Source organism: Castor canadensis, chromosome 8 (assembly GCF_047511655.1).
Source record: "Castor canadensis chromosome 8, mCasCan1.hap1v2, whole genome shotgun sequence".
Lineage (NCBI taxonomy): Eukaryota > Metazoa > Chordata > Mammalia > Rodentia > Castoridae > Castor > Castor canadensis.
The window spans coordinates 158,102,941-158,130,059 of NC_133393.1; the positions used below are offsets into that span (position 1 = coordinate 158,102,941).

Sequence of the window (27,119 nt, forward strand, 5' to 3'; positions counted from 1 at the left end):
GCAGGTGGGCACTCAGAGCTCCCATGAGATGAGAAGCCTCATTCACCCACACTGCTCCCAAAGGCGCCCTTTCCACTTGAGGAAGGTGCAATGACAGGAGCGGCTACCGCAGAGAAAGCACACACCCCAGGGCAGCCATCGGAACACTCAGCACAAGACGCGTAAATCTTTTTACCAGTCAACGTGCCACACACCACCACACCCTCAGCATTCCCCATTTATCCAACCAAGACCCTATCTCTGCTTCCTTCCCCCCAGGCCTCACCCTCACACCACCTCACACTTCCGTTTCTCTTACTGCCCTGCCAGGGTGGGCCAGACCAAGACCATTCACGCAAGCCCACAGCAGTCGGCACCCTTTGCCCTGTGGAGGCAGCAGAGGGAGAGACGCTGCTCCCCACCTACAGAAACCACAATAGCCGATGTCTGGGGCTCCTCACCACAGCAGCTCAGCACGCCCTAATGTATCTCAATGGGAAGAAAGATGGCCACCTCAGACACCTGTCTTTCTGTACTACAGGCCAGTTCCCCCCAAACACACATGCCTGCCAGTCACAGGCAAGACACTGTCACCCAGTTCTAGAACACAGAGCACACTCATGAGACCCCTCATCTCTCTGGACTACTCTGCCCGTGTCCACACGCACCAAGAGATGCTCTGGCATTTAGATTCCACAGTCCAGGCTGCCAGTACACTCATAGAAGGACATAGGGTGTGAGGGAAAGAATCATGGACTCTAAACTACTGGCTGCCACTCTTCACAGTAAGGAACCCCTTCCTGGGTGGGGGCGGGGGGACGGCAAGGATGCTCTGTCTCTACCCGAGCAGCCTCAGTGGCCATCATGGCACACATTTCAGAGTGTGACTTAATGGTACCAAAACTTCCCAAGCATTAAATGAGGACTAACAGCTACCATCCACATAAACAAATCCAGTAATACATAAAAAGGTAAATTTGGAAACCAAGCCACCAAGAACATCAGAAAGACATCCCACCCACTGGGTGGAAAGACTTCTGAAAAAAGCAACCGTAAGGACCCCTGGCCTGGTAACCTCTGTGAAGCAGAAGAAATCTCCTGATTGCCAACAGGCCGTTCTCACGTACTTGAAGGCCACCCATGGCCTGGTTTTAATAAAGAAACACTGTCCTCAGTGACGTGGCCACATGGTCATCAAGCAGTGTGGCCTGCAGGCCTACATGAAGCCTCAGAAGACAGAAAGAGCTGGTGTACACAACCTCAGGTACTTGCTACACAGAAGTCATTTCTGGAAGCCTCCACAAAGCAGAACAGAAGTGATTTCTGAGAAGGAGAAGCACAGAAGTGTTTCTCACGGCTGGACAGAAACACAAGTGCCACAGTGCTTCTGTTCCAAACACAAATGAAGACCCAAGTGCTGGGATGAGGGAAGGCAACCAGACCCCACTTCCACAGAGAGGACCAGCCCCACAGGCAAATCAAAATTCCCTGGGCTGGGGACAGGTCATGCAGCTGCAAGCTCCTAAAACAAGGGCTCCCACAGGACACCATCATAGGCCTAAAACCCTAAGGGCAGCCAGTCTCAGCTTGCCAGCCCCAAGCCTCCTGAAAAGCTACCCAATTGGGAGAAGCGGGAGGGAGAGGACAGGGGAGTTCCAGGGAGTTGGAGGACAGGCCATATAGGGGCAGGAAGGACCAGGAAGCAGGATGAGCAGAGGCCAGCCTGACAAACTACTCCACCAAATCTAAACAGCCACCCCCCTCCTTCCGCCCACCAATGCACCACCTCAGATGGCGGAGGGCAGTACCTTCTTGACCAGGAGCTACAGGTATCCAGCACACAGCCAAAGGAAAGCCTCCCAGACCCAGCTGCAGCACCAGAAACCTTAGGGACCTCACCTCTTAGAGAAGCTCATCTGTTTCATCTGCCATCCCCCTCAGAATTCAGCCACAGGGGGCAAGGCCCCCCAACAGAGATCACCAAAAACCACAGGTGGATCAAATTCCAACATCAATTATCCCTAGTTCCAAAACCATTAAGGGCCAGGTGCTGGTGGCTCACGCCTGTAATCCTAGCTACTCAAGAGGATCGCAGTTAGGAGGCCAGCCCAGCCCAGGCAAATAGTTCACAAGATCCTATCTCTCAAAAACACCCCCCCCACACACAAAAAAAAAGGCTGGCAGAGTGACTCAAGTGGTAGAGCGCCTGCCTAGCAAGCATGAGGCCCTGAGTTCAAACCCCAGTGCCACCAAAAAACACCCAAACACACACACACACTAGGAGCTGAGGTTAGAGCACATGCTTTGCATCTTTGCATGCATGAGGTCCTGGATTCAATCCCTAGCACCAAAAATGAACATCAGCCTTAAATGCTTCCTGAGCTATTTTGGACACTCCTAGAAAAACCAGCCCTGGCTAGGACCACTTTCACCACCCATGCTGCCTTCTGACACAGCACAGCAGCACCCCGCTGGGTAGAAAGCTCAGCCCTTCTAGTAATTCAAAGTTTCTCCTTTCAGAACCCCTAGCCCACCTGGGCACAATGCTGTTGCAAGCCTGAGAGCTCAAATCCACAGCTCTTGTGCTCCCTCCCTCCTGATGGCCCCAGACGCCTCTGCTTCGAGGCTGTCGTGGGAGCAAATGCTCCTCCTCAGAGATCTGCTTGTGACAGGATGAGTCTAGACCATGGTCCGGGGTGGCTCTTCCAGAGGGCAGCATGTGACCCTCAAATGGGAGGGGTTCACCATCCTGTCTCATCTCCCACCCTCTTTCTTTTCTCTCCCTTTCAGCAGCCCCCTTCTCCTTTCAGTACCGTTTTGATGGGAGTCCAAGCACCCACAGACCACACAGCCCTGGGCCCTTCATTCTGAGCTCCTGGGTATGTGAAGAAAGATGAGTCCCATAGCTGGAAATCCTCCTATGCTGTTTATAAAGAACCCACGAATATGTGGTTTATGCCCTGGCTTTTATGGAGAGTCCCCTTCCTGCTCAAAATGAGATCAGAGGCCTGGATTCTCCACTTCCTCCCACCACCATCTTCTTTCCCATGCCTCCACCATTACAGAAGCAAAGGCCAAAGCCTCGATCTTGCCAGCGCCCAACCCTGCTGTGTGCTTCACCACTTCCTGGCTCAATGTCGTAAGACCCCTCTTGCATCCAGGGCCCTCTCCTCTGGTGCCCAGGCCATGCAGCCATGCTGGACACCCCATAGGGCTGTGCTGTAAAAGGAAAGGATGCTACAAAAGTGGAGATTATCATCTCACTACATGATCAGGTGGAAAACGTTGCTGATTCACTCAGCAACCAAAGAACAGTCATGTACACCTCTATTCTGGCCAAGTAGGCACTTCAGAACCTGGTGATATATGGATTTGTGCTCAGTGAGGTGGGCTCCCAAACTGAAGCAGCATGAATCCCCTACAGAACACCCCAGTCAGCCCCAGAATGCAGCAGAGGGGAGTGACATGATAGATGACACATGGGAGGCCCCAGACACTCCCCGGATAGACAGGCATCTGTGGTGACAAGCAGTTACTACCTACAGCCTCCATGGGGACCTGAGAACTCTACCACCCAGATCAGACCCACACACTGGCAAGTCCACGTGACTGTCGGCAGGTGCGGGCATCTACTCTACACAGCAGAGCCAGAGCACCACTGCTCACTGGCCAGTACAGGGACAGGGCCACAGGTACTCTACAGGATCACATTTCTATTACAATCAGTCAGTGTCTCACAGATCTAAAAGATCTACTCCATGCTCAGGACTACAGTAAAGAGAGCAACACAGAATCCCATGGGCTCTGCTGAGGCCTTCAGGCTCTCAGCCCAGGGTGGGGGCCAACCAAGGATACTGTTCCTCCCATGAGCCAGTCTTTCCTTACCAAGTAAAGCGAGTGTAGGCTGCTAGATACATATTTTTTGGAACAACATGCAGAAGAGATGTTCTTGTTTCTAATTTATTTTTAAATTAATTAAGAAGGCACTTCTTTACTTTCTAAATCCAGCCTCTCTTAACTGTTTTACAATGTTAGATGACTCCATAAGCCCATATTAAGAGCTAAAACACTTGGTTTACTTAGCTTCACTTTTTAAAAACATGAAACTTATACTCCCTTTGCCCCTCTCACCTTCTTCCCTCCTGGTTGTGGTCAATGCTAAGTCCACCTTCAGAGCAAGGCCAAGTAAGTCCCTCCCTCTCTGTGCAGTACTTCCAAGGCTACACGCAGCCCCACCCCACCAGACTTAGGCTCTCACTGGGCCTCCCTTCCGGCCTTCTCTGCCCCAAACGTTCCTGTGGCTTCCCTGGGCATCCGTAGTCTCCAGGACTGAAAGAGTATGGAGTGCAGCAGATGCTCCACCAGTGAATGAAGACTAAAGGAAGAAAGACCAACTCAGCCCTGAAGACACTCCAGGCCATGAGGACGTTAAGTCACCTGCACAACCACAGCTCAGTGGCCAGGGCCTGGAGGTCAGCGCCATGTCCAGCCTGGCCCAGGCGCCCTCTCCTCAGGGACTGTGTCTGGGCAGTGTTAGGAGGTTAGATGGGCGGGTTGTGTGCACGTACCTGCTGTGTGTTTCTCTGGGACTGCAGGCTGGACTGGAGCCGCCGCAGCAGGGGGGCGCCATTCCTAGACAGCCTTTTGAGTAACCAGTAGCTGTGAGCTCGCTCCACAAACTGCTTCTTCCGCTGAATGGCCACCTGATTCGCAATCCTATTTAATCTAAAACACGGAAAAACTCAGAGTTTAACTTTGAAGCAGTACATTAAAGTGCTTGCAAACAACAATGTACTTTCAATAAAACGAGATGAGTTCACACTTGTTTTCTCTCTGGGCCAAGACACAATCTCTACTATCCCTGGTGCTTCGAATTTCAACTATATGAAGATTTCATCCACAAAATATTGATCAGATTAAACATCTAAAAAGAAACAAAGCTGAGCAAAGCTTTAAGTTTTGTTTTTTTGGTTTGGTTTGGTTTGGTTTTGGTGGGACTTGAGTTTGAACTTAGGACCTCAAACTTCCAAAGCAGCAGGTGCTCTACCACTTGAGCCATACCTCCAGTCTATTTTGCTCTGGTTATTTTGGAGATGGGGGTGTCTCGAACCCAGCCTGGCCTTGAGCTGAGATCCTCCCAATCTCAGCCTCCCAAGAAGTTAGGATTATAGGCCTGAGCCACTGGCACCCAGCTACTTTAAACATTTTTAATTCTTCACGTGCTCTTCAATCTACACACAAGCTCGTGCTGGTCAGTGTCAGCTGAGATACTGGGGTTTAGGTCACAACTCAGGCTTACTTTCACAGATGGAGATTATGGCCTGGTCCTGCTCAGCTCCTCAAAGAGAGACAGTAACAACTTGAGGCAGAGCAGCTGTAAGGCCAGGGCTAAATGACAACAGGCCTCGCCAGTCCTCAGAGGGACTACAAAATGCTAAACAATAGAAACACCAACAGGGAAGCTTTTAAAGAATAGCCAGGCAAGTAGGGCTGAGTTCAAATCCTAGTACCACAAAAAAAAAAGAATGGCCAGCAGAGGTGGCTCACGCCTGTAATCCCTGACACTCGAGAGGCAGAGATCTGGAGGATGGAGATTCCAGGCCAGTCTGGGCAAAAATTAGCAAGACCACATCTCAACAAATAAGGCAGGCAGTAGTGGCAGAAATCTGCAACCCCAGCTCAGGTGAGGCATAGATAGGAAGAATATGGTTAGAGGCTCGCCCCAGGCAAAAATGCCAGACCCTATTGAAAAATAATAAAGGAAAAAGTCTGGGGTGTGTGGCTCAAGTACAAGACCCTGAGTTCAAACTCAATCCAGTATGGCCCTTCCTGGGTCACCACGACTGTTGGTGCACACTAAAGGTGTCACAGATACCCAGCCCACAAAACACATGAACAGCAGCCAACCAAAGGACACTAGAAGAAGTGGGAAGATGGGCTGCAACAGGAGGCGGGCACAAGTAGAGAGCACCTTGGCCAGAGCCACGGCCCTATGACAAGTTATGCAGCCACAGTGGGGCAGGGCTACCCATGGTCACATCGCGGGCTGCTTTCTGACCATTCTTAAAAGGAGCCTAAGCTGGGCACCAGTGGCTCACGCCTGTAATCCCAGCTACTCAGGAGGCAGAGATCAAGAGATCACAGTTTGAAGCCAGTCTGGGCAAATAGTTTGCAAAACCCTATCTCAAGAAACCCTTCAAAAAATAGGACTAGTGCAGTGTGGCTCAAGGTGAAGGTCCTGAGTTCAAAAAAAAAAAAAAAAAAGCAGCCTAATCTGTGGGCAGTAAATGGTATAAATTCTAACACATACAACTTGGAGAATTTTAACATCAATACAGATGTCTTCAGGGTTATTTTAAAGATCAGATGAGCCCATACAGCTTGCCTATCAAGCGCAAGGCCAAGTTCAATCCCTGATAACGCCCAAGTAAGTCAGAGAAAGCAGTACAGATATAAGCATATTTCAAGCGTTTGAAGATCCACAGAGATGCTGGTTAGTGATCTGCTTTATGAAACAAGATGTGACCTGACAAAACAAGTGACCCCATCTCCAGCATTAGGATTCCTGGAATGGTGAACAGCCCATAGGCTGTGAACAACAGACGTTGATAAAAACACATTTGAGATGTGTCCCAAATGCATGCATCCAAATACTGCTCATCTAGCACTGGTTATACATCAAAGAGGGAGCCAGAGAGAAGGCCCCCACCCAGCAGGGCCTGGAAGCAGATCCTCAAGAGACCATACCCACCACTCCCCACACCCACCCATCCCCAGCCCACTCCAGCTCACAGGAAGCGTGGGGCAGCAGAGCAAGCTGAAGCACACACAGGCACACAACAACACAGCCCAGCCTGGGGACCCGCAGCAGACAAGAGTGTGGGAGCACCACAACGTTAAATTTGGAGGGCAGAGACCAAGAGGGAGCCTTACAGGGAGAGAGGAGGGACACAGGGCAAACTCCAGTGCTGCCAAAAAAAGAAAAAAAAAAATTATATATATATATAGAAAATGTTTGCAGAATACACTCAGAATTTTCTCAAGTGCCAGGCATGGTGGTACACCTCTGTAATCCCAGCTACTCAGGATAGTGGTTGGAGACCCCAGGCAAAAGTCAGCCAGTTCCTATCTCAAAATAAGCTATAATCCCAACTGGTATAGGGTGAGCAGCTCACAGCCTCCACAGACCCAGGAGAATCCCAGAGCTGTTGAGCCCTGCAGAGCTGTAACACACTACACCAAAGCTAAACAAGCAGATGAGAAACTCCTGCTATGACCCTGGGTTTGGAAAGACCCTCTTAGATGTGGCAGCAAAAGCACAAGCAGCCACAGAGAGAGGATCAAGTAGGCACCATGAAAATTCAGTTTTTCGTGCTTGAATAAAATGCAAAGGCCAGTTACAGAACGGGAGGAAACACTTGCAAACCATGTGTCTGATAGTCCAGCATCCAGAATAAAGAGCTCTGTACTCAACAATGAAATGTCAGATAAAACAAACAAACAAAAAAAAAGGCAAAGGAAGTGAATAAGCAGTTCTCCAAAGAAAACTCACAAATGGCCAACAGCAGAGAAAGCGCAACACTCTTCAACCATCAGGGAACTGCCAATCCGACCATAGTGAGCCATCACTGGGCACCACAGACGGCTATAATCAGAAAGACAACAGCGTGAGGACCTAAAATGGTGCAGCTGCTCTTTGGAAAACAATCTGGCAGATCCTCAAAGTATTAAAACACAGTGTTATCACGTGACCAGCAATTCCACTCCTAGGAAAATACTCGAGACAAATCAGAACATATGTCCACAAAAAAACTTGTACACAAATGTTCAGTAAGCAGCACTATTCCTAAAAGTCAAACGGCAGAAACAACCAAATGTCCAACAGATGAGCAGAATTTTATTAATGTGACCCACCCAAAACAATGGAATATTATTCAGTCATAAAAAGGAATGGAGCACTAATTTGTGCTGCAACACATATCTACATTGAAAAAAATTATGCAAAGTGTAAGCCAGACACAGAAGGACAAAAACAGTGCAGGACTCCAGCTCCATGAGATTGCCCAGAGCAGAAGACCAGAGGTGGGGGAGGACGGGAGGTGCAGGGGACTTCTTTTGGAGTGTTGAAATGTTCTAAACTTGGATGTGGTGATAAGTACTCCACACTGTAACCACACTAAAATCCACTGGACTGGACATTCAAGTGGGTGAAAATGTTATGGTGTGAGCTGTGTCCCAGTAAAGCTGTTCAGAAAAGACCCAAGGACATGCTTGCACTGGGGAGTGAGGAAGAAGCCCAGTAGTGGCACAGACTCAATCCAGGGTCGTTAATTTACACAAACGGTCCTCATGTTATTTGGCATCTATCAAGTATTATCAGTTCTTAAAACATATTAAAAATCTACAGTACTAACAATTCAAAATTCTCTCAAAAAACATTCCAAAGAATGGGCTGTGGATGTAGCTCATTGGTGGAGCACTTGTCTAGCATACACAAAGACCTGGGTTCCATTGCAGCACCATAAAAAAAATACAAAAAACTTAAATTTTATTATTAAAAGCTAGTTCTTGGGCCTGCTGTGGTGGCACACACTCCTAATCCCAACACTTGGGAGGACTGAGAGTTCAAGGCCAGCCTTGGCTACATAGTAAGACCCTCTCTCAAAAAACAACAAAAACTACTTGTCATTGCTAAGCAGAAATCCAAGGGAGCAAGCCAGGCACTAGTAGCTCACACCTGTAATCCTAGCTACTCAGGAGGCAGAGATCAAAAGGGTCACAGTTCAAAGCCAACACCAGCAAACAGTCCTCAGGACCCTATGCTGAAAAAAACCTTCACAAAAAAGGGCTGGTGGAGTGGCTCAAGGTGTAGGCCCCTAGCTCAAAACCAGTACTGGAAAAAAAAAAAGGAAAAAAGAACTACTTTTAAGGAAGCCTCCCAATTACGAGAGCACTGTACGAGTCTACACATGCAGCCTTCACCACGAAACCAGAAACAGGCCCTCCAACCAGCTCGACTGGTACACCTAGTCTGAGTTTGGATAAAGAAAAACTGAATATAGGAAAAACCCACTCAAATGGTCAGTTTTCACACACTTATACACAAAGATAACCCAAGAGGGTCCACAACGCATCCTATCAATCTAAAAATAAAGGCCTGTGTGTACACACACAGAACGCTTATTTTTTAAATTACCATAGTAACAAATCACATCCCTGGAAATAAATCTAATAAATTTTTCAAGGAAAAAACCAGACTTTTACTATGATGTATAAGGAGGCACTATGAGAAGGGTGAGGTAACCAGGCTGTGTCCCTGTGGGCACCGTCACAGGGACCCAGCCAAAAGCAGACCTTGGAGCTGCCACCCTCTGCACACAGAAAAGCTGAGGGCATGCAGCCGGGACCACCCTGCGGAGCGAGGTGGTCCACCCCACCTCAGACCAAGGCCTGGTCAAGACAGCTCTGGGGTGACAAGGCCAGGCCGGGCCTTGCTCATCAGCTAGCCCAGCAGAGTGGTCCACAGGACAAACAACTCGTGGGTAGAAACAAAAACAGAGCACCCGTGTCACCCTGAATAATCAATCCCTGACTCATAACCTCAGGGGAGGAGTGGATTTCTAAGCACACCCAAGAGGCACAGGTGGAAAAAGACACATGGTGAAACTCACTCATGAGACGTTATAAACCCAGTTACAATTTTAAAACTGACAGGGTCCTGCTTCACGTTTACGAACAATGGAAAGGAAGGAGCAGGTGAGGGCAGGCTGGTCAGGCACAAGCACTTCTGAAGCTGAGTTGCAGATCAAGTGGGTTTCTCTCTAAAGATTCCCCTAAGTTGAGGGCTGGTGGAGTGGCTGGAGTGGCTCGAGTAGTAGAGCGCCTGCCCAGCAAGTGTGAGGCCCCAAGTTCAAACTCCAGTACCACAAAAAAAAAAGATTCCCAAGTTGAAAAATAATTTTTTCTAGACATCACTAAACCCAGGGGACACGAGGTACAATGACAAGCGTGTACACAGTCTAACACAGAGAAGACACACACACTAACCTCATGCAGGCTGGTGAGGGAATGACACCACCAGGTGGGAACCTGCTGATACCCATACAGATAGCATTAGCAGTGACTGCCCACCTCCAAATCCACTTGAAGAGAGCTCCTGCAGAGGCATGGTGCCACACGGCCCAGCCACCCATCCCCAGGGAGCCACCACCTCCTTTATGCGGACTCTCCAGCTCCAGTCAGGGGATCCAGGACCACGGAACGGCACCAAACAGCACGCAGGCAGAGGCAGACAGCTTCCACAAAGGTCTGAAGACACAACTGCATTCCAGAGAGTGTGTGCACAAATGCAGAACCATCATCCCAAATTTATAATGCATGCTGCTGTGAGGACAAGAATGGGCGAAGAAGACTTCAGGGTCCCCACGTGCCTTTGTGGTATTCACTGTTCATTTGGCAAGTCAGAATATGCTAGCCTCTAATTTTTTCCTTATTTTAGATCTAAGTCAAAAATCATGAAGATGAGAAAATGCCATTAAAAGACATTACCTCTACCCACACATGTGCAGTCAGGAGCTCAAGCATGACACTCAAGCAGTCACTGTGGACAGGATTCTAGAAACCATCCTCCTTCTTTCCCAACATCTCCCTTATTACCTAAATCTTTAATCAGGACAGCTCAAGAGATCAGCCTGGATAAGCCTTTCCCTTCAGAAAATCCATAATGGGATCCTGAAGTCATGAGAAAGAGTAATAATGCTATTTTAAAACCTTTTTTGCCCCCAAGGCCTTAAAGCCCAGAATTTGCCTCTGGATGAGGACTGCAGGAGTACACCAGACCACATGTTCACCTCTGGTCGACAGAAAGTCACATGGTCTGGGTAACACCTTGATCACAGTTACAGTCACAGTCACCAGGAGGGAGCTGGCGGGGTGGGTGCCCCTACTGGCTGCTGCAACAGGCACTCACCATGAGTACATGACCAGGAGCGTAGGAGATAGCCCCCTTCACAGTGTCCAATTTTATTATAAATCCTGCCAGATGGCTGGCCTGAACCCCACACAGCTGGTGAGAAGCAGCTTCTCCCAGGTAACCCAGGTCTCTGCGCCAGACCCAGATTCTGCTGTGGTGGGCAACTGAGCCAGGACTTTCTGACCCATTCCAACAACTGACAGACTAGCAAAAACAGAGGAGAGCACCTACTTTGCAAACATGAAGCCCTGCGTTAAAAATCCAGTCCCACCAAAAAAAAAAGAAAGAAACTAAACAAACTCCAGAAATTGCACAATGGAGAACTCAGTAACACCATCAAGGACAGGCGGATACTGCCTGCATATCCAGGTATACCCAGGTGGGAGGTCCACACCCTAACTAAGCCAAGGGGAAGAGCTGTCTTCAAAATAAGCATCACAGAAGACCAAGAAAAGCTTCGGAAACATCCAATCCAAGAAGGATGAAGAAAGGCCGCAGTTATAAGCAGCAGCTAACCCTGGACTAGGTTCCTCAGGAGAGGGGAAAGGCTTCCAGGAGGCATCAGTGTTCTTCCTGCTCACTGCAAAGACACAACTCAGAAATCTGTGTTCTGCGAGGCACACTGACCCCATGGGTAAGGGCACATATGTGAACCCCTCCAATGAACAAAGATATACAGAGCTCACAACAAAATAAAACACCAGCAACCGATAACTAGGTAGATGACTTGGGCGTTCTTTGCTCTCATTTTTGCAACATTTTTAAATGTAAGGTTATCTCCAAGCAAAAAGAAAAAAAACAAGGGTCTCGGCTGGTGCCTGTGGAAGGCACCCTCACAAGTCTAGAGCCAAGCCCATCTATTCCGCTGTTAAATTAACTTCAGGTGGGCTCAGAGCATGCCAGGTCACATCTACACAGAAACAATAATAATCTGCTCCCAGTAACTAGTAAAGAAAACTTCAAATATATGTCAGGCCCTTCCTCTGCCTAAAGTAACTAACCATGGTGAAAGTGAGCAGAAAGAGAAGCTGGCCTCATGGGGGGCGGGGGGAGGATAAGCCCTTTCTGCTGAGTGCTCTTCGTGCCAAGGAAAGAGACCCAGTCCCACCGGAGTAGGTGCCCCCAGATAGCGTGAGCAGAGCAGGAAGACTGCAAACACTAGTTTTAGTTCAATAAATACACAGCTTTCAAGAGTCAAAAAATAGGGCTGGGAACATGCCTCAAGTGGTAGAGTACCTGAGTTCAAATCACAGTACCTTGTGTCAGGGGGCAAGCTACAGCAGTCCTAAAGACACAGCCTTCGAGTGCCCAGACTGCACCAGCTCTGCCACAATATAAACTGTGCTCAACATTGGGAGGGCACAGACCTCTCAGGTGAACACCCACTCACCCCACCATCTGCACTCACACCTCACAGCAGATTGTAGCAGGGCAGGAGCTCCTACAGAGGGGCTACTCCTGTCACAGCAGATTCCCAAACGGTCAGAAGAATACGGCAGCAAGTTCTGAACACACTGGCCCTGCTTTGCACACATAGCATTTCATATCACTTTTTGTTATTTTAGTACTTCTTTCCCAAGTGGCACTATTTTTTTCTTTTTTTGGTGGCACTGGGGACCTCAAACTTGCTAGGCAGGTGCTCTACCACCTGAGTCGTGACCGCAGTCCTTTTTGTTTTCACTATTTTCCAAACAGGGTCTCAAGGTTTTGCCAGGTTTTTACTGGCTGAGATGGGGGCTCCTGATCATCACATCTCTGCCTCCTAAGCAGATGGAATTACAGGGTTGAGCCACTGCACCCCATCTCCCAAGCAGCAGTATCGTGGACATCATCTGCCTCCCAGCAGTCAATCTGCAGGAGCAAACTGCATCCTAGCTGAGCAACACAGGACCCTGTGACTACAGGGCTGCCTGGAAGCTGCGGCTGGCTGCTGCTACCCACATCTCCAGATAATATCGTACTACACATGGCTACCCCAAAAAAAGAAAATTCAAAATTCAAAAGTACAGTTTCTACCAAATGTATCATTTTCACATTTACTGTTTTTTCAAAAATTGTAAATCACCAGGCACTGGTGTCTCACACCTGTAATCCTAACTACTCAGCAGGCAGAGATCAGGAGGATCATGGTTCAAGGCTAGCCAGACAAAGTGAGACCCTAACTCAAAAATATCCAACATTAAAAAAAAAAAGGGGGGGGAGGGGGCCTGGCGGAATACCTCAAGAGGTAGAGAGCATGCTTAGCAAGCATGAGGCCCTCAAACCCCAGTCCTACCAAAAAAAAAAAAAAGTAAGCCATCATAAGTCTGGGATGGTCTATATAATAAAATTAACTGCCAGGAACATGGGGGGGGAAGCCAAAATTTTTTATTATTATACCCAAAAGCTGGTAAGATTACTGATCTAATGAAGTGGACAGTCTGCACTCAGGCTCCATGCTGGTCCTCACCTGCAGCAAAATAGAGGGTGCCTACCAGCAGCATGTGGGTCCCACTGTGAACAAACCAAACAGAAGGAACTCCAGCCTCATCATTTATCCAGTCACTGGATAAATCAGTGACTGATTTATCCAAGCAGCCCAGGGCAAGCCCAAGTGCAGATGAAAGCAGCCACCAGCCCCTGCATTAGCAGTCACTCCCCCAAGTACAACCAGAGTTACAAGAGTTGATGCTTCAGGGAACCTAAAGTCTGTCACTCCAAGGATCCAGGAGGCCCCACCCCTCACCTGTCCCCTCTCTCCCACACCCTTCCCTGAACTCAACCAGAAAGCAGCATGTAATGCATGGCAAGGCGATAAAGCCCATCGAGAGAGCACATGTGAAGAGAAGAAACTCTGTTCCCTTTAGACCCTGCTCTGTGTGTCTTCCCAAATGCAAGGTGACACACTGCATAGCAGTGATCCCAATGATGAGCAGCACAGGGTGGTCCCCCAAGACCACAAGGGAGCCGAGAACTTCCTAAAGACCAATGACTCCATAACACCATTCATCTCACCTGTGGGGTCGCTGCCAGTTGTCTAACGGCGTATCCAGTTAGGTACTGTGCGTGGTACCTGACAACAGTAGTACACAACCATGAAACTGGCTGCTGTACTTACTCAACTGTTTCAGCACACTCCTTCTACTTACTAAAAAAAACTGACCGTACAACAGCACGCCATGCTTCCCAGGAGCAGCCTAACACATCTCATGACTGACCTACATCATCTAAGTTTATGTTAAACACCACACAATAGTGGTGTGTGGACAAAACCATGCAAAGACACATTTCCCAGAATTCACGTGACTTTTTCTGTTGGAAAACTTTTTTTAGAAGTGAGGAAGACACGGAAACAAAAATTCTGAGTACTGGAACAGCTCAAGAGTAGAGTCAAAACCCTCTGTAGCTGCTCGGCAGTCCTGAAGGCTGGGACCCTCACAGGTAGAACCACCAAGAAGCCCACCACATCCACCCGTAGCAAAATGTGGCATTCACCCACATCAGGTAGGGCCATATAGCTCCACAGCTGGAGTGGGGCAGGTGTCACCAGAGAGTTCTAGGAAAAGCACTTAAATGGGTAGGCAAAGCCAGAAATATCCACACCTGATTTCCAGAGTCTATGGCTTAGACAAGTAAAAAGCAGTCTTTATTATTTAAAAATTAAATAAAGGAGAGCCTCTTTCTTTAAGACCTCCTAAACACTGCTCAGATGGGCCGATGGTCCTCTTCTGGCCTGACCAGCTTGCTCCTGAGCTGGCCTAGACTATCATGTCACAACTGTCCAGCTGTACCAAGTGCACAGCCAAACGACCACAAACAGCACCCCACCAAGGGCAGCGCACGTATCCGAGGGCAGCACCCAGGGCCTAACAACAGTGCTGGCAGGTGAACAGCGGCCAGCAAGCCTTAGCCTCCAACTACACCAAGTACTGCTATGTTCAAGGCCCGTCCCTCACACCCTGGAGGGGGTCGAACGCCATGCAATCTATAGATGGAGGACAGTGGAGCTTATCCAAGAGTGGCAAGGTCGCCTAAAACACCAAGGTATCCTGGAGAATCAGGGCAACCCAGACTGCAAGGTCTGCAACATAAATACTTGCTCAGGTACACGTTCTTGTTCCTACTCAAAGCTGAAATATGTTTGTTCTGCTCCTAAATTAGATGAACGGAAAAAAAAAAAAAAAAAAGAAACATGGGCCAAACTTCCCATTCGTTGTTGAGCTACCTCACTTGCTCTGAAATATTAAGGTCCAAAACCTGAGTTTTCTCCGTCAGCCATGGCCACTACAGACCTGTGGATACTCTCTCCTGACAACGGTCCTGCCCACCTGTCAGGCCTTCCTATCCCAAAACCTGAATACCAGAAACCATGGGACAGGACACAGGATTCCACAGGCCCTACCCTCACATGGAGCAAGAAGCCACATGGTACCAGCCAGGGAAAGGGAGGTGCTTTAGATTTTTGTCTTTTGTAGACAGCCTTTCTGTTTCAATTGCTTCAATTGTGGTAAAGCTTAAACTTTTAGGCCTCTTGATATACTCCTATCCTTTCCGGCTCATAAGTAGAAATCCAAGTGAAACTATCTTTAAGTCAGGCAAAGACAGGCAGCTTCATTTTGACTGGCATCTTCTTTGAATGGGAGGGATCATGAGCCCTTTTTACTCACTTTGCCTGAATTTACTGATTCTACAGTGAGTATCACAGTTTTGGGAAAAAGAAAAACAAGATTCCATTTGGGAAAATCACCAGCAAAATAAAATAATACATACAAAAATAATTTTAAACCTCTGCTAATACGAAGTTAGTGCTAGCTCCTTTGAGGGTAAAACAAGTTTTTACCCCCAGCCCAGCTAGTGAGCTGGCTGCAAAGTTGTAACACAGTAACACCCAATTCCACCATGAAATCACAACTTGTGGTAAGAATGAATAACTTCAAACCAGATACTCAGGGAAATAACACAAAATGCAAGCATTAGATATGTTAAAGACAACTTCTGACCTTTATAATACAAGCATCTTCAAAGTCTGTCTGCTTTGTGCACAACTAACTAATGCATTTTATTAATGTGTGCCCCTTCCAAATGACAAGAGCATGACAGTCCCTGTAACATGACAGCGCAAGCCGCTCTCAGGAGCCAGATGTCCCCTTCATCTGTACCTCATCACCTCAGGGCTTTACATACCTGACCAGACTGTGTGAAAGCCCAGGCCCTACACAAAACTTGACTTCCTCAAGGTCAAGGAAGTGTTCAAGTAGGCACAAAAGGAACAGGTTCACCTGGAAAAGCAGCATTTACTCAGCATTCACAGGTTCTGGTGTGAAAATTCACTCAGTCACTTACCGCATATTCTTAACGAGGCACAGAGCTTTTTTAAAGGTAACAAAATAAAAGCAGTCAGTGGTAAGAGGAATAGGTCAAGAAGACACAAGGGGTCTGGGGACCCTGTACAATCAAAAAATAAAAGGAAAGAGGACACAAAGGATGAGGCACGCCAAGGCAGATCAAGAGGAATGTGAGCTGGGCACCAGTGGCTCATGCCTGTAACCCTAACTATTAAGGAAGCAGAGATGGATCACGGTTCGAAGCCAACCTGGGCAAATAGTTCACGAGACCCTATCTTGAAAAAACCCATCACAAAAAAGGACTGGTCGAGTGGCTCAAGGTGTAGGCCCTGAGTTCAAGCCCCAGTACTGCCAAAAAAAAAAAGGAATTTGAAGCAGTTCCTGGGTCATATATGAGAAAGGGTAGAGCCTGACTCCCACCACCATGAACAAAGAACATGGGCTCTAGGTCAGAGAGCCCTTCTGTAGACCAGGCAACATATGCACTACTGAACAAACTGTGGGAAAATGAGAAAGTCTGCAACAAAGCAGGAAGGAGGCCACAATCTCCCTCCCCATAGCTGCCCTCCTGACACAGCTCCCATTCTAACCTCTACTTTAAAAGAGCTACCTCACAGACCACACTGTGACTTTTCCAGCCATTTTTCTTTTTTTTTTTTTTTCTTTTTAATTCTACAAGGTCCCAAGATTTGGTGGGGTGAAGGGATGTTAAAGATGGCAACAACACCCAGGATGCCACAAGAGGCAGAGACTGTGGGTAAGTGAACGCTAGTGTGACCATGGTTACTCTGGCAGTGTCTGGCTTATACTGCAGGCCAGCTAGCCGTGAGGAGACTATAAATCACCCAAGTTAATCAGGCTGAAGTCTTACAACATCTCTGCCCCTCCAACAGTGGTAAATGCAAACAGCCACATCTTAGGGGCTAGAAGGAAGTGCCATGGCCATACAGCAGGGCTCCCTGTAGGACCAAATTCAGTTCCTCCTTAGGTACTTCACTACAGGTCCATTCGCCAGCCAATGCTCAGATGTGCTTACCTCTGAGGGGGAATATATGGAGCACACACGGTCGGCAGGACCGCGCAAGGCTCGGCTGGTGTTTTCTTGGCCTTTTTTGCTTTCTTCCTGACCTTGGATGTGGACCTGACCGTTTTGACTGAGCTCTCTTTTCGACAGACTCCATTTTTCATTTCAACATCCCCATAAATGTTCAGAGGCCTCCGGGTACAGCCTGGAGGTGTGTGGACATCACAGTAAGCGGTCTTTCTGACAGAGAAGGTGGTGCTGCCACCAGTCAGCTCCTTCACAGGCTCCATCTTCATGTACAGGCCAGCCTTCTGGGCGCATGTCACATGGAATGCTGTATAGCAGTTTGCTTTGTGGCACTGAATGCAGGCACCCACGCCCTTCTGCTTACAGAGGTAGCATGTCAGTTTCCACCGGGCTGGGGGGATATTCCTCACACCATCGATGGGCTCGATGAACACCGTGTTGGCAAAGCCGACCTCTGGGATCCACAGGGCACACACCACATGGCCCCAGCGGTCATCGTCCGTCTTTTTGAAGGCACCACCCTTATTGGGGCACAGCACGCAGTCAGCAGGACGGGCCCGAGACTGCAAGCAGTGGCGGCAGAGCCACTGGCCCTCGGGGATATAGGGCACACCGTAGCACTCCTGGTGAACAGCCAGGTTGCACATATCACAGAAGAGGATCACATTGCTGTTCTGACACTCCCCGTCCATGCAGATGCAGCACACCGCATCCTCATCGATCAAGCACTGCTGCTCACCCTGCTTCTGGTTCTCGCAGTACGACTCCTTCTCAAAGCGATCCATCAGAAACTCAAACATGTTCTGTGACACTGCAGAGACACAGTCACCCTTCCGCTTCTCGTTGATGATCTCCAGCCAGGCGTAGTCCTCCTCGTCCATGTCGTACTCCACCTCATTGTCCAGCTCCTCTGCCGACTTCTCGATGAACTTGTAGTACACAGGAGGCCTCCTGGGTGCAGAAGGAGGACTGTACTCCACAATCCGCACCTTGGGCTCAGGAAGAGCGCTGGCTGAGGCTGGCGTGCCATGGGTGCTGGGCAGGGCTTCATTTTTCTTTTTGACTCTGTTGTTTTTGTGGCGCTTAGTTCTTAAGCAAACAGGTGGCCTCTCACTATTTTCTTTATTGCTGTTGCATTCACTCATTTCTTGAGCAGTGAGGTCATCTTCTAGTATGATCTCCAAGGGATCAAAAATACTGATCCGATGCAAGCGCCCTTCAATTTCTATCTCAACCATCCTCTGAGCTTGAGCGTAGGTCAGTGTTTCTCGGGTGGGGGAGTGTTTAATACTGCACGGAGAGGAAGGGTGCCTCGCTGCAGAGCCTCGATGACATCGTCCTTTCCTCCTCATTTGGCAATGATTACCTAAAATAAAGTCAAAGGAAAAGTTAATTCCATGCAGGGTGAGAAAGCCATGAAAGTATGTCTGGGCAGCATAACTAATCAACTCAACACACTAAGATGAAGCTCACAGCTAACATCCTGCTGAGTCTCCGAAAGTCCTCCTGGGACTCATGACCACGTTTCAACAAGCCTCCAATGGCACCTCCCTGCCAGGCTTCAGAGATTTCCCCAGAACCAGAAGGAAGAAGCAATGGCAGCAGGGAAGGAGATGGCAGAGCAGCAGCCCTCAGGGGCTCCTGCTGAACAGCCAACAAGTCACCTGGAGGATATCAGCAGGATGTGCCCTCCAAAGTAGGGACTCAGTTCTTGTCCACAAGGGTAAGAATGTTTTTCTGGTGTTCAGGCTGTCCCTCAGGAAAAGTCCATGCTCAAGGCTAGGCTCCATCAGGCATGGAGGCTGTGACTGTAAAGCAGGCATGCTCAATGGGTCTCTCATCCCAAGGAATGCTACCCCTCAGTCCCCTTTCCCCTCTCCACTGCTGCCAGTGAGCCCAAGTGCACCACACTCCTGGCAGCTTCCCAGATGAGGGCTAGAGCTTCCATGGCCCAACAACATAAGACAGCAGGACACAGACTATGGCCTATCTGTTCTCTCCACAAACATACCCCAAAGCACAAGGCCACCAGCCACAGACCAGGACCCAAGAGGATAGCCCTGTACTGATCCATAGGGACATTTTTGCCCTTGGGTAGCCCAATCCAGCTTCTGCAGAGTCTCAACAGTAACCACTCTGAAAACCACTCAGGCTGGGTTAGACCCATGTGCGCCCTTTTTTCAAGCTATGTGAAACACGCCAAAGGGCACCTCTGCTCTCTTCCTGTATAGGTGAAGATGAGGCGCTCAGCTCTTGCTCCACAGAAGGGGCAGACACCCCAAAGCTCCACACTGCCCAGAGCCCTCAGAAGTTTCCTATTGATAGCTCAGGGGCCTGAAACATTTATGAGAAGTTACTTTTCAGAGGCGGACAAAAATCAGTGAGCTCACAGCCTGCATCTCCACGCTGTGGCATGGGGAAACCTCCCCTCTCTAAATGTTGCCGACTGCTTCTACTTCCAGTTTTCCCTGGTGTGGGCTGATGTCTAGTCACCATGTGCAAAGACATGCCCGCTCTGGACCACCACAGCAAGCAGGGCAGCAGCATGGGTGACAAGGATGAGCACTGCTCATCCAAACAGCCACGCCTTACTGACACAGAGAGCAAAATGATTTGTTAAGAGTTTGACTCACAAATATTACAAGCTGAAGCCCATGTCAGGAAAGTCTAGCGTCAGAGTGACAGCCTCACAGTGATCTAGCTCTCCAGGAAAAGCTCTCAAAGAGCAGGTTTCTCTGTGTAAGTCCCAAAAAGCCCCACAATCCCTGCATGGGCTTTTAAAGACAGACCTTTTGAGTTGTAGAAATCTAACGTTTATGTCCTGATTAGATAGCAACTCCCTATAAAGAAGACACTGTGGTCAGCCAAATCCCAAGGCCTGCATCTGAGAGGTCCCAAGTGCCTCTGAATGCCAGGGAGCTGTCAGCAATGCCATCCCTCCTGAGGTGAACTGGGTGCAGCCCCCAGGACTCAGCCCAATGGTCTGCAAGGAGGGGGATCCCAGTGCACCCAGGGACAGGTTCATGACTCATTACTGAGGGGAGGCAGAAGCAACAGCTGATTACCCCCAGATTAAAGACAAACCTGTAATTTTCTGCTCTACCGTGAAGCACCGAGAGGCTCTAACTATAACCAACCCCACAACCCATACTCTCCCAGGGAGCACTGAAGCGCTTTAACCACTTTTCTACAAGAATTTAACCTAATACTCAACGGTCCCAGCAGCTCTGTAATTTGGAAATGTAATTGTGAGCAGGGGAAGGAAGGCATTTGGCAGCGCTGTCCGGCAGAGTGACCAACAGCCTCGTCTGCTTCAGCTCGCTACACCGCGGCTCTGCACCTGGCCCTGCAGGTCTGCACAGGAACAAGCATTTCCATGGGGGAGGGCCGGCAGAGGCCACATCGCGCTCCTTCACCAGTAAGTTTGCTCACGCCGTCCCGGGCAGCCTTGTGACCAGCGGGCGCATTTCCTGCCTGGCCTTGCCCAGCCGCAGTCCCACTCGCGGAGCGCACGGTGCGAGGAGTGAGCACGAGCGCGCGCGCGCCCGGGGCAGGCCGGGGACAGCACCCGGCGACCAGCCCTCAACCATCGCCCGAGCCGGCGCGCTTTCGGGGCGTCGGCAATGCCGGCACCGAGGGGCGGCTCCCCAGCAGGGCCGCCGGCAGTCGTGCCCTGCAAAACGGCTTCTCGCACAAAGGCCGGGAAAGCCGCGCCGCCCGTTTCGCGGCGTTTCCTGCAAGCGTCCCGCGGGCGGCGGGCGGCTCGGCCCTCTCCGAGGGAGTTTCCCGTCTGGGCAGAGCAGAGCCGGCCTATCTGTTACATAACGCGACCCGCTCGGCACGGCCCGGCCCGGACCCGGGCGGACCCCGGCGGGCCGCCCGCCCCCAAGCCCGGCCCGGCCCGGCCCGGCCCGGCCCTGCCCGCCGCCCGCGCCGCCGCGGCCTCCGCAGCCGCCTCCTCCCCCGCCCCGGCCGCACGGCCTCCTCGCCGCCCGCGCCGCCGCGGCCTCCAGCTCCCCGGCCCCGATCCCGCCCCGGCCTTCCGCACCCGGGTCCCGATCCCGGCCTCCCCGGCGTCCCCGCCAGCCCCGGCCCGCGCCGCCCGGGCTTCCTCGGCTTCCTGGCCCCCGCGCCCGCCCGGCCTCCTCGTCCTCCCGGCCTCCCCGCCCGCGGACAATGCGGAGTCGCCGCCGTCGCCAAACATGGCGCCGGCAGCACCGCCCGAGAGGCGGGAGGCGGCGGCGCGGCGGCAGGGGCGCCCGGGCCGCCACTCACCTTCGGGGCGCCGCGGCCGCGGGAGCCCGGCGGGCGGGCGGGCGCGGAGCCGGTGCGGCCGAGGCGGCGCTAATGGCGCCGCGGCTCCTCCGCCAACGGCCGCGTAGCCGGGCCCCGCCGGGCTCCGGGCGCGCTCGGCCGGCGGCTCCGGGCCCGCAGGGCGCCGCGGCTCGGGCGGGGTCGGCGGCGCCGGCGCAGCCGGCTCAGGCCGGCTCGGGGCCCGGCCGGGCGGCGGGCGCGGGCGCGGAGCTGCTCGGACGCCGGCCGGGGCGCTGCTCGCTCCCCAGCGAAGCAAACAATGCGGCGAGCGCTCCGCCCGGCGCGCTGCGTGCGAGACGCGCCCCGCCCGCCGCCGCCGCCATGACGCGCGCTCGCCCAGCGCGGCGCGGGGAGGGCCTGCGGGGGAGGGGCGGCGGAGCCGGCCGGGGTCAGGAGAGGGCGAAGAGTGGGGGTCCTGAGAGTGCGGGGCGGGGTGGCCACGGTGGTTCTGGGGGGCCGTGGTGGGGGTCCTGAGAGTGTGGGGCTGGGGGACCAGGGAGGTTCTGGGGGGCTGTGGTGGGGGTCCTGAAAAGTGGGATGGGGTGGCCAGGGTAGTTCTGGGAGACCATGGTGGGGGTCTTGAGAGTGTGGGGCTGGGGGACCAGGGAGGTTCTGGGGGGCCGTGGTGGGGTTCTGAGAGTGTGGGGCTGGAGGACCAGGGAGGTTCTGGGGGGCCGTGGGGGGGGTTCTGAGAGTATGGGGCTGGGGGACCAGGGAGGTTCTGGGGGGCCATGGTGGGGGTCCTGAGAGTGTGGGGCTGGGGGACCAGGGAGGTTCTGGGGGGCCGTGGTGGGCGTCCTGAGAGTGTGGGGCTGGGGGACCAGGGAGGTTCTGGGGGGCTGTGGTGGGGGTCCTGAAAAGTGGGATGGGGTGGCCAGGGTAGTTCTGGGAGACCATGGTGGGGGTCTTGAGAGTGTGGGGCTGGGGGACCAGGGAGGTTCTGAGGGGCCGTGGGGGGGGTCCTGAGAGTATGGGGCTGGGGGACCAGGGAGGTTCTGGGGGGCCGTGGTGGGCGTCCTGAAAAGTGGGATGGGGTGGCCAGGGTAGTTCTGGGAGACCATGGTGGGGGTCTTGAGAGTGTGGGGCTGGGGGACCAGGGTGGGTCTGAAGGCCCAGAGCAGAGGCCCTGGGAATGGAGGGTGAACCAGGGTGACTCCCCATGAAGATACCAGGAGGAAGCCAGGAGCACGGAAACCTGAGGGAGGGTCACCAGTCTAGGAGTGGGTCCCACAGTGGGCCGTGGGTAACTGGCGCCCTACCCCTGGTGGTACCAGATAGGGTAGAAGATTGGAGTCAGGGAAGGCTGGACCTGGAGTGGAGGGATCATTGACTGGGTGGAGCAGGATGTTGGGAGGAAATGGGGATGACTGAAGAAGTCCCTGACAAGTGTGGAGGCCCCAGAAGGTCCGTTGACAGCCAGGCCTGAGGGGTAGTCCCCCAGCTCACACCGTCCTCCTTTAAGTGTTATATACCTAGAATGTAGGTATATACACCCTTACTCCCTACCCAGTATTGCATAAAACCTACAGAGACCACTGGACATTTCAAACACAGCGAGTGCCCCCACGGGCAGGGCAGGAGCTTAGAAATCTGATCGGTACTCAGCATCCAGCCTTCTCCGCTTTGGCCTTTGGTTTAAATTCTAAAATTCAATGGTTTCCTGACAATTTTCCTTCTAATATTAATTCCAAAGTATTTTAAGATGAGGTAGAATCCTACATGGCTCTTTGGTTTCCTTGAGGACTTGTGATTGGTATCTGGAGATGTGTGCCTGTGGCATTAGGACAGGCCCTGCAGGAAGAGAGGCTGTTCCTCTCAGGATATAGCTTGGTTCCTGACTTGAGTCAGTGAGAGCTTCCTGCACATCGGTAGGGAGGACACCACCACTAGTCAGGATGCTCCACCAAATACCTTTTTGCCAGTGGGGCAGCCTTGCTCACCCAAGCATCCCAGTCAGGAATAGAGCCCCACAGGCCTGTTGCTGGACAGCACTTGTTCCCCCTACACCCCAAAGTATGGGTTGGGAAGTAAAAGACTACAGAGTAGGTTAGTACCATAGCCAAGGTCACCCAGTAGTCAGTCCTTAGCAAGGCCCTACCTTTAGCCAGTATTCACTCCAGACCCGCCATGGGCCATGATGGGAGCAGCCCCAGGCTTGGGGCCCTGAGCACATGTGCACCAGACCTAGGAGCTGCAAATGTCACATCTGCTGTACAGATACCTACTGACCTGAGTCCAAACATGCCAAGACAGCCAGCAGTGAAGTGCAAGCAAACCAAACCTGTACGCTTCTCTCCACCTTGGGGAAACCGGATGCAAACCAACAAGCTCAAGGATTTCCCACAACACAGAGCAAAAGCAAGACACAGTCTCATGAAAGAAAAGATGAAAAGACATGAAACCCTGCTCCACAGCACATGAGAAAGCCAGAGACAGACAATGGCTTCTCAGAGAATGGAAGAGAGTACAGGAGTGCAGAAAAAGTCCTATGTATGGCATGCCAGAAGGACATTCTGGAATTTCAAGGATGAAGAGACATGCTGAAAAGCCTTCAGAGAGGAAGGATCCTCTTTAAAGTAAATCACACAATGTATAGAGGAGGAATTATCAAAATTCTAAGAAAATTAAATCTAGAGCTCATACAAGTAATTGGAGAACTGTGATTGAATTAGACTCGTTTTCAAAAGCAGAGCTTTTTAAGATCAGAACATAAGTGTTAGGCACTACACAGCACACACAAGTTTGGTGTCCCAAATTCATTTCCTCAAATTGCTGGTGACCTAAAAATGGATGATTTCACTATAGGCCTGCTATTGGCCTTTGCCTACTACTTCCACCCAAATCTGACAAATACTTAAAATTTACTTCTTTTGCTGTGTGCGATGTTACATGCCTGTAATCCCAACATTTGGGAGGCAGGAGGAAGACTGCAAGTTTGAGGCCAACCTTGGCTACATGGCGAGACCCTGTCTCAAGGCAAACAAAAAAGAATTTACTTCTTTTGTTCTTGAAGACTTATTACTTTGTGCAAACTCAGGAATGCAATTAACTTAAATTATGTAAACTTACACACCTGAAAAATGACACATTAAGAATAAAAGGATGGAAAGTATGAACCCTATTTTTGTTCCTCAAAACAGTCTGAAGAGAATGAAGACAAAAAACTAGAATACATTTGCAATATACATACTCTGCAAATGGTTGGTGTCCGGAACACATAAGGAACTCTTTACATATAGAAGGGCCAGTAGAGCGATGAGCAAAACCCATAATGAGCAAAGACACCAGAGTCATAATCAACATGGAAAGGGCCAATGACCTCACAATTTTGGAAATGCAAACTAAAAGCCACAAACATTGAAACCTGGAAATGTCCAGTGGTTCGAGCAGGTAAAGCGGCTGGAACACACGCCCTACTGCCCCACATGTCAAGTGGACAATTATCTTGGTAAATAACACGGCATTACCAGAGAAGCTGTGCATTTGTATCAGTTATCCATTGCTACATAACAAACCACCCCAAAAACTCTGTAACTGGAAACATTTATTCCGTCTGTTCACAGATCTGCTATCTGAGCAGGATTCAACCGGCACAGCTAGTCTACCCCAGGCAGCGTTGGCCACTGGGGGCTGGATGAGCCTCTTCCAAGACGATGCGCTCATGTGGCAGGTGGCTTGGCTCAAGCTGTGGGCTGAGGGCCTTAGAGGCTTCCTTGAAAGATGGTGACCAGTTTCCAAGAGCAAGAGTCCCAAGAGAACCAGATGGGACCTGTATCCCTTCTCATATGCTAGTCTCAGAAGTCCCATAGCATCATTCCTGCCACAATGACAAGTCTGTCCAAACTGAAGAGATGGGGGATAAAGATCTGACTTCATGATGGAAGAAGTGTCAGAGTCACATTTTAAGAGAAGCATGTGGTATGGGAGAAGTTGTGGCCAGGGTGGGAAGATGCAAGCTGCCATGGTGGCATACCCACTCCCGGGCCAGGATTAAGTCCATACCTATCCTTGGTACAGTCCATGCCTTGGTGTATGCCTGAGAAACTTGCACTTCATCAGGGAACACTGCATGAATGTTCAAAGTACTGTTTTTAACAGCAAACACTGAGGGAAAGCCTCGACTGTACACAGACAGTAAAATGGATGACTGAACTGAGGTATCTCCATACAATGAATGGATTGCACCACCTGAAGCCATATGGCTGAATCTCAAACACATCATGCTGAATGGAAGAAACAAGATACAGAACACTACAAAGTGTGATTCCATCTATATTGGGCGGAGAGAGCTGGGACACATCTAAGTATACACACACACACACTGATGTCTTTTCTGCTGTCAGAAAACCTTGAGTTCATGGCCGGACCTCCAATTCTGTCCTTTCCTTTATGTAACTCAACATTGAGAGGTTTCTGTACATTCAGTTAGCTCAGTTCCCCCCATATGTGGCCACTGGGCTGCACCAGACAAACCTGGCCCCAAATGCATCACCCACTGACCCCTGTTTGTTCACCAGTCCAAAGCTCGGTCCTAGGGACATCACTACCATTAGATCACTAGACCATTAGAACATCAGATCTGCCAGCCAGAAGTACAAACACAAACAAAGGGCAAGAAGCAGGGTGTTAGTCGGTTTTTTTCAAGTTCTGTTTTCTGGCAGGAATAAGATAAAGCCCTCTTTTTCTTCTTAATCTATCTCTAATTTTTAATTTAGTAGATTATGTCTTCTTGAACACATGAAACATTCTTTAAATAGTATTTTTCTTAATGCAGAATTTGAAGAAAATAGTTTTAACCACCCTTAAACTCTTCATAGCTAGATAGAAATCAGTCCTTTTCACAAGAAAACAAATCAGTTGTATAACCAAGGCTTGTGTGGGTATCATATTTGAGAATAAATTTCATGTTAGCCATCATGACACACCTACCATGAAGGAGAAGAGTTGAAGTACATGTTTAACCAGTGCCCACACTGCCCTCAGACCCACACTGTCCAGGCATCTGTACTCTGATGTACAAGGTCTCAGCTTTATGGCAAGCAAGAACTATGGCAGACACTAGACCCATGGAAGGACAGGAACTTACCTACATGCATAAAAACTGCAGGTGAACTTGAGGGAGCTTAGTTTGGCTTGGCTTCCTAGGGTAGGAATAGAAGAGAAAAATCACAAAACATCTGGGGCGTCATAGAGGCTCAGTCCTACATTCCTCATGATGACACCTCCAGACAGAGTTGCTTTTCCGCCTCAGTCTTGCGTAAACGTGGCTTAGATGTGCCACCTAACAAGGAGGCTAGCCCATGTTAATTAGCACTTCTTAGAGTGCCGTGGAGATGAATCAGGTCAGCACATAAGAAACCGGCTTTCCAAGGTTGACAATAACCTTTGGAGATTACTTATCATCACAAGGACAGCTAATAAAACTTTTCCAAAACTTAGGACTAGGCCAAAGGATAGTGTGCGTCCTCTCGGTGGTGGC

The 27,119-nt window shown here is 50.4% G+C and overlaps 1 protein-coding gene across 7 annotated transcripts in view; it reads right to left on the reverse strand.

Moving 5' to 3' along the window:
- The window catches only part of Brd1 (bromodomain containing 1), a 49,769-nt gene extending 23,020 nt beyond the window's left edge, over positions 1-26,749 (reverse strand). For 4 of the 7 annotated variants that reach the window (XR_012451057.1, XM_074084732.1, XM_074084734.1 and 1 more), the window contains exons 1-3: positions 26,727-26,749; positions 17,312-18,692; positions 4,548-4,704 (exon numbers count right to left, since the gene is read on the reverse strand). Coding sequence is in view for 6 of the 7 variants with exons in the window: in XM_074084732.1 (XP_073940833.1) it covers positions 4,548-4,704; positions 17,312-18,692; positions 26,727-26,736 (1,548 nt within the window). In the remaining variant the exon portion in view is untranslated. Of the gene's footprint in view, positions 1-4,547; positions 4,705-17,311; positions 18,693-18,990; positions 20,848-21,601; positions 21,655-26,726 lie in introns of those variants that run through there. The other 3 variants (XM_074084733.1, XM_020181542.2, XM_074084731.1) reach the window with 3 other exon arrangements.
- Between the last annotated feature and the right edge of the window lie 370 nt (positions 26,750-27,119).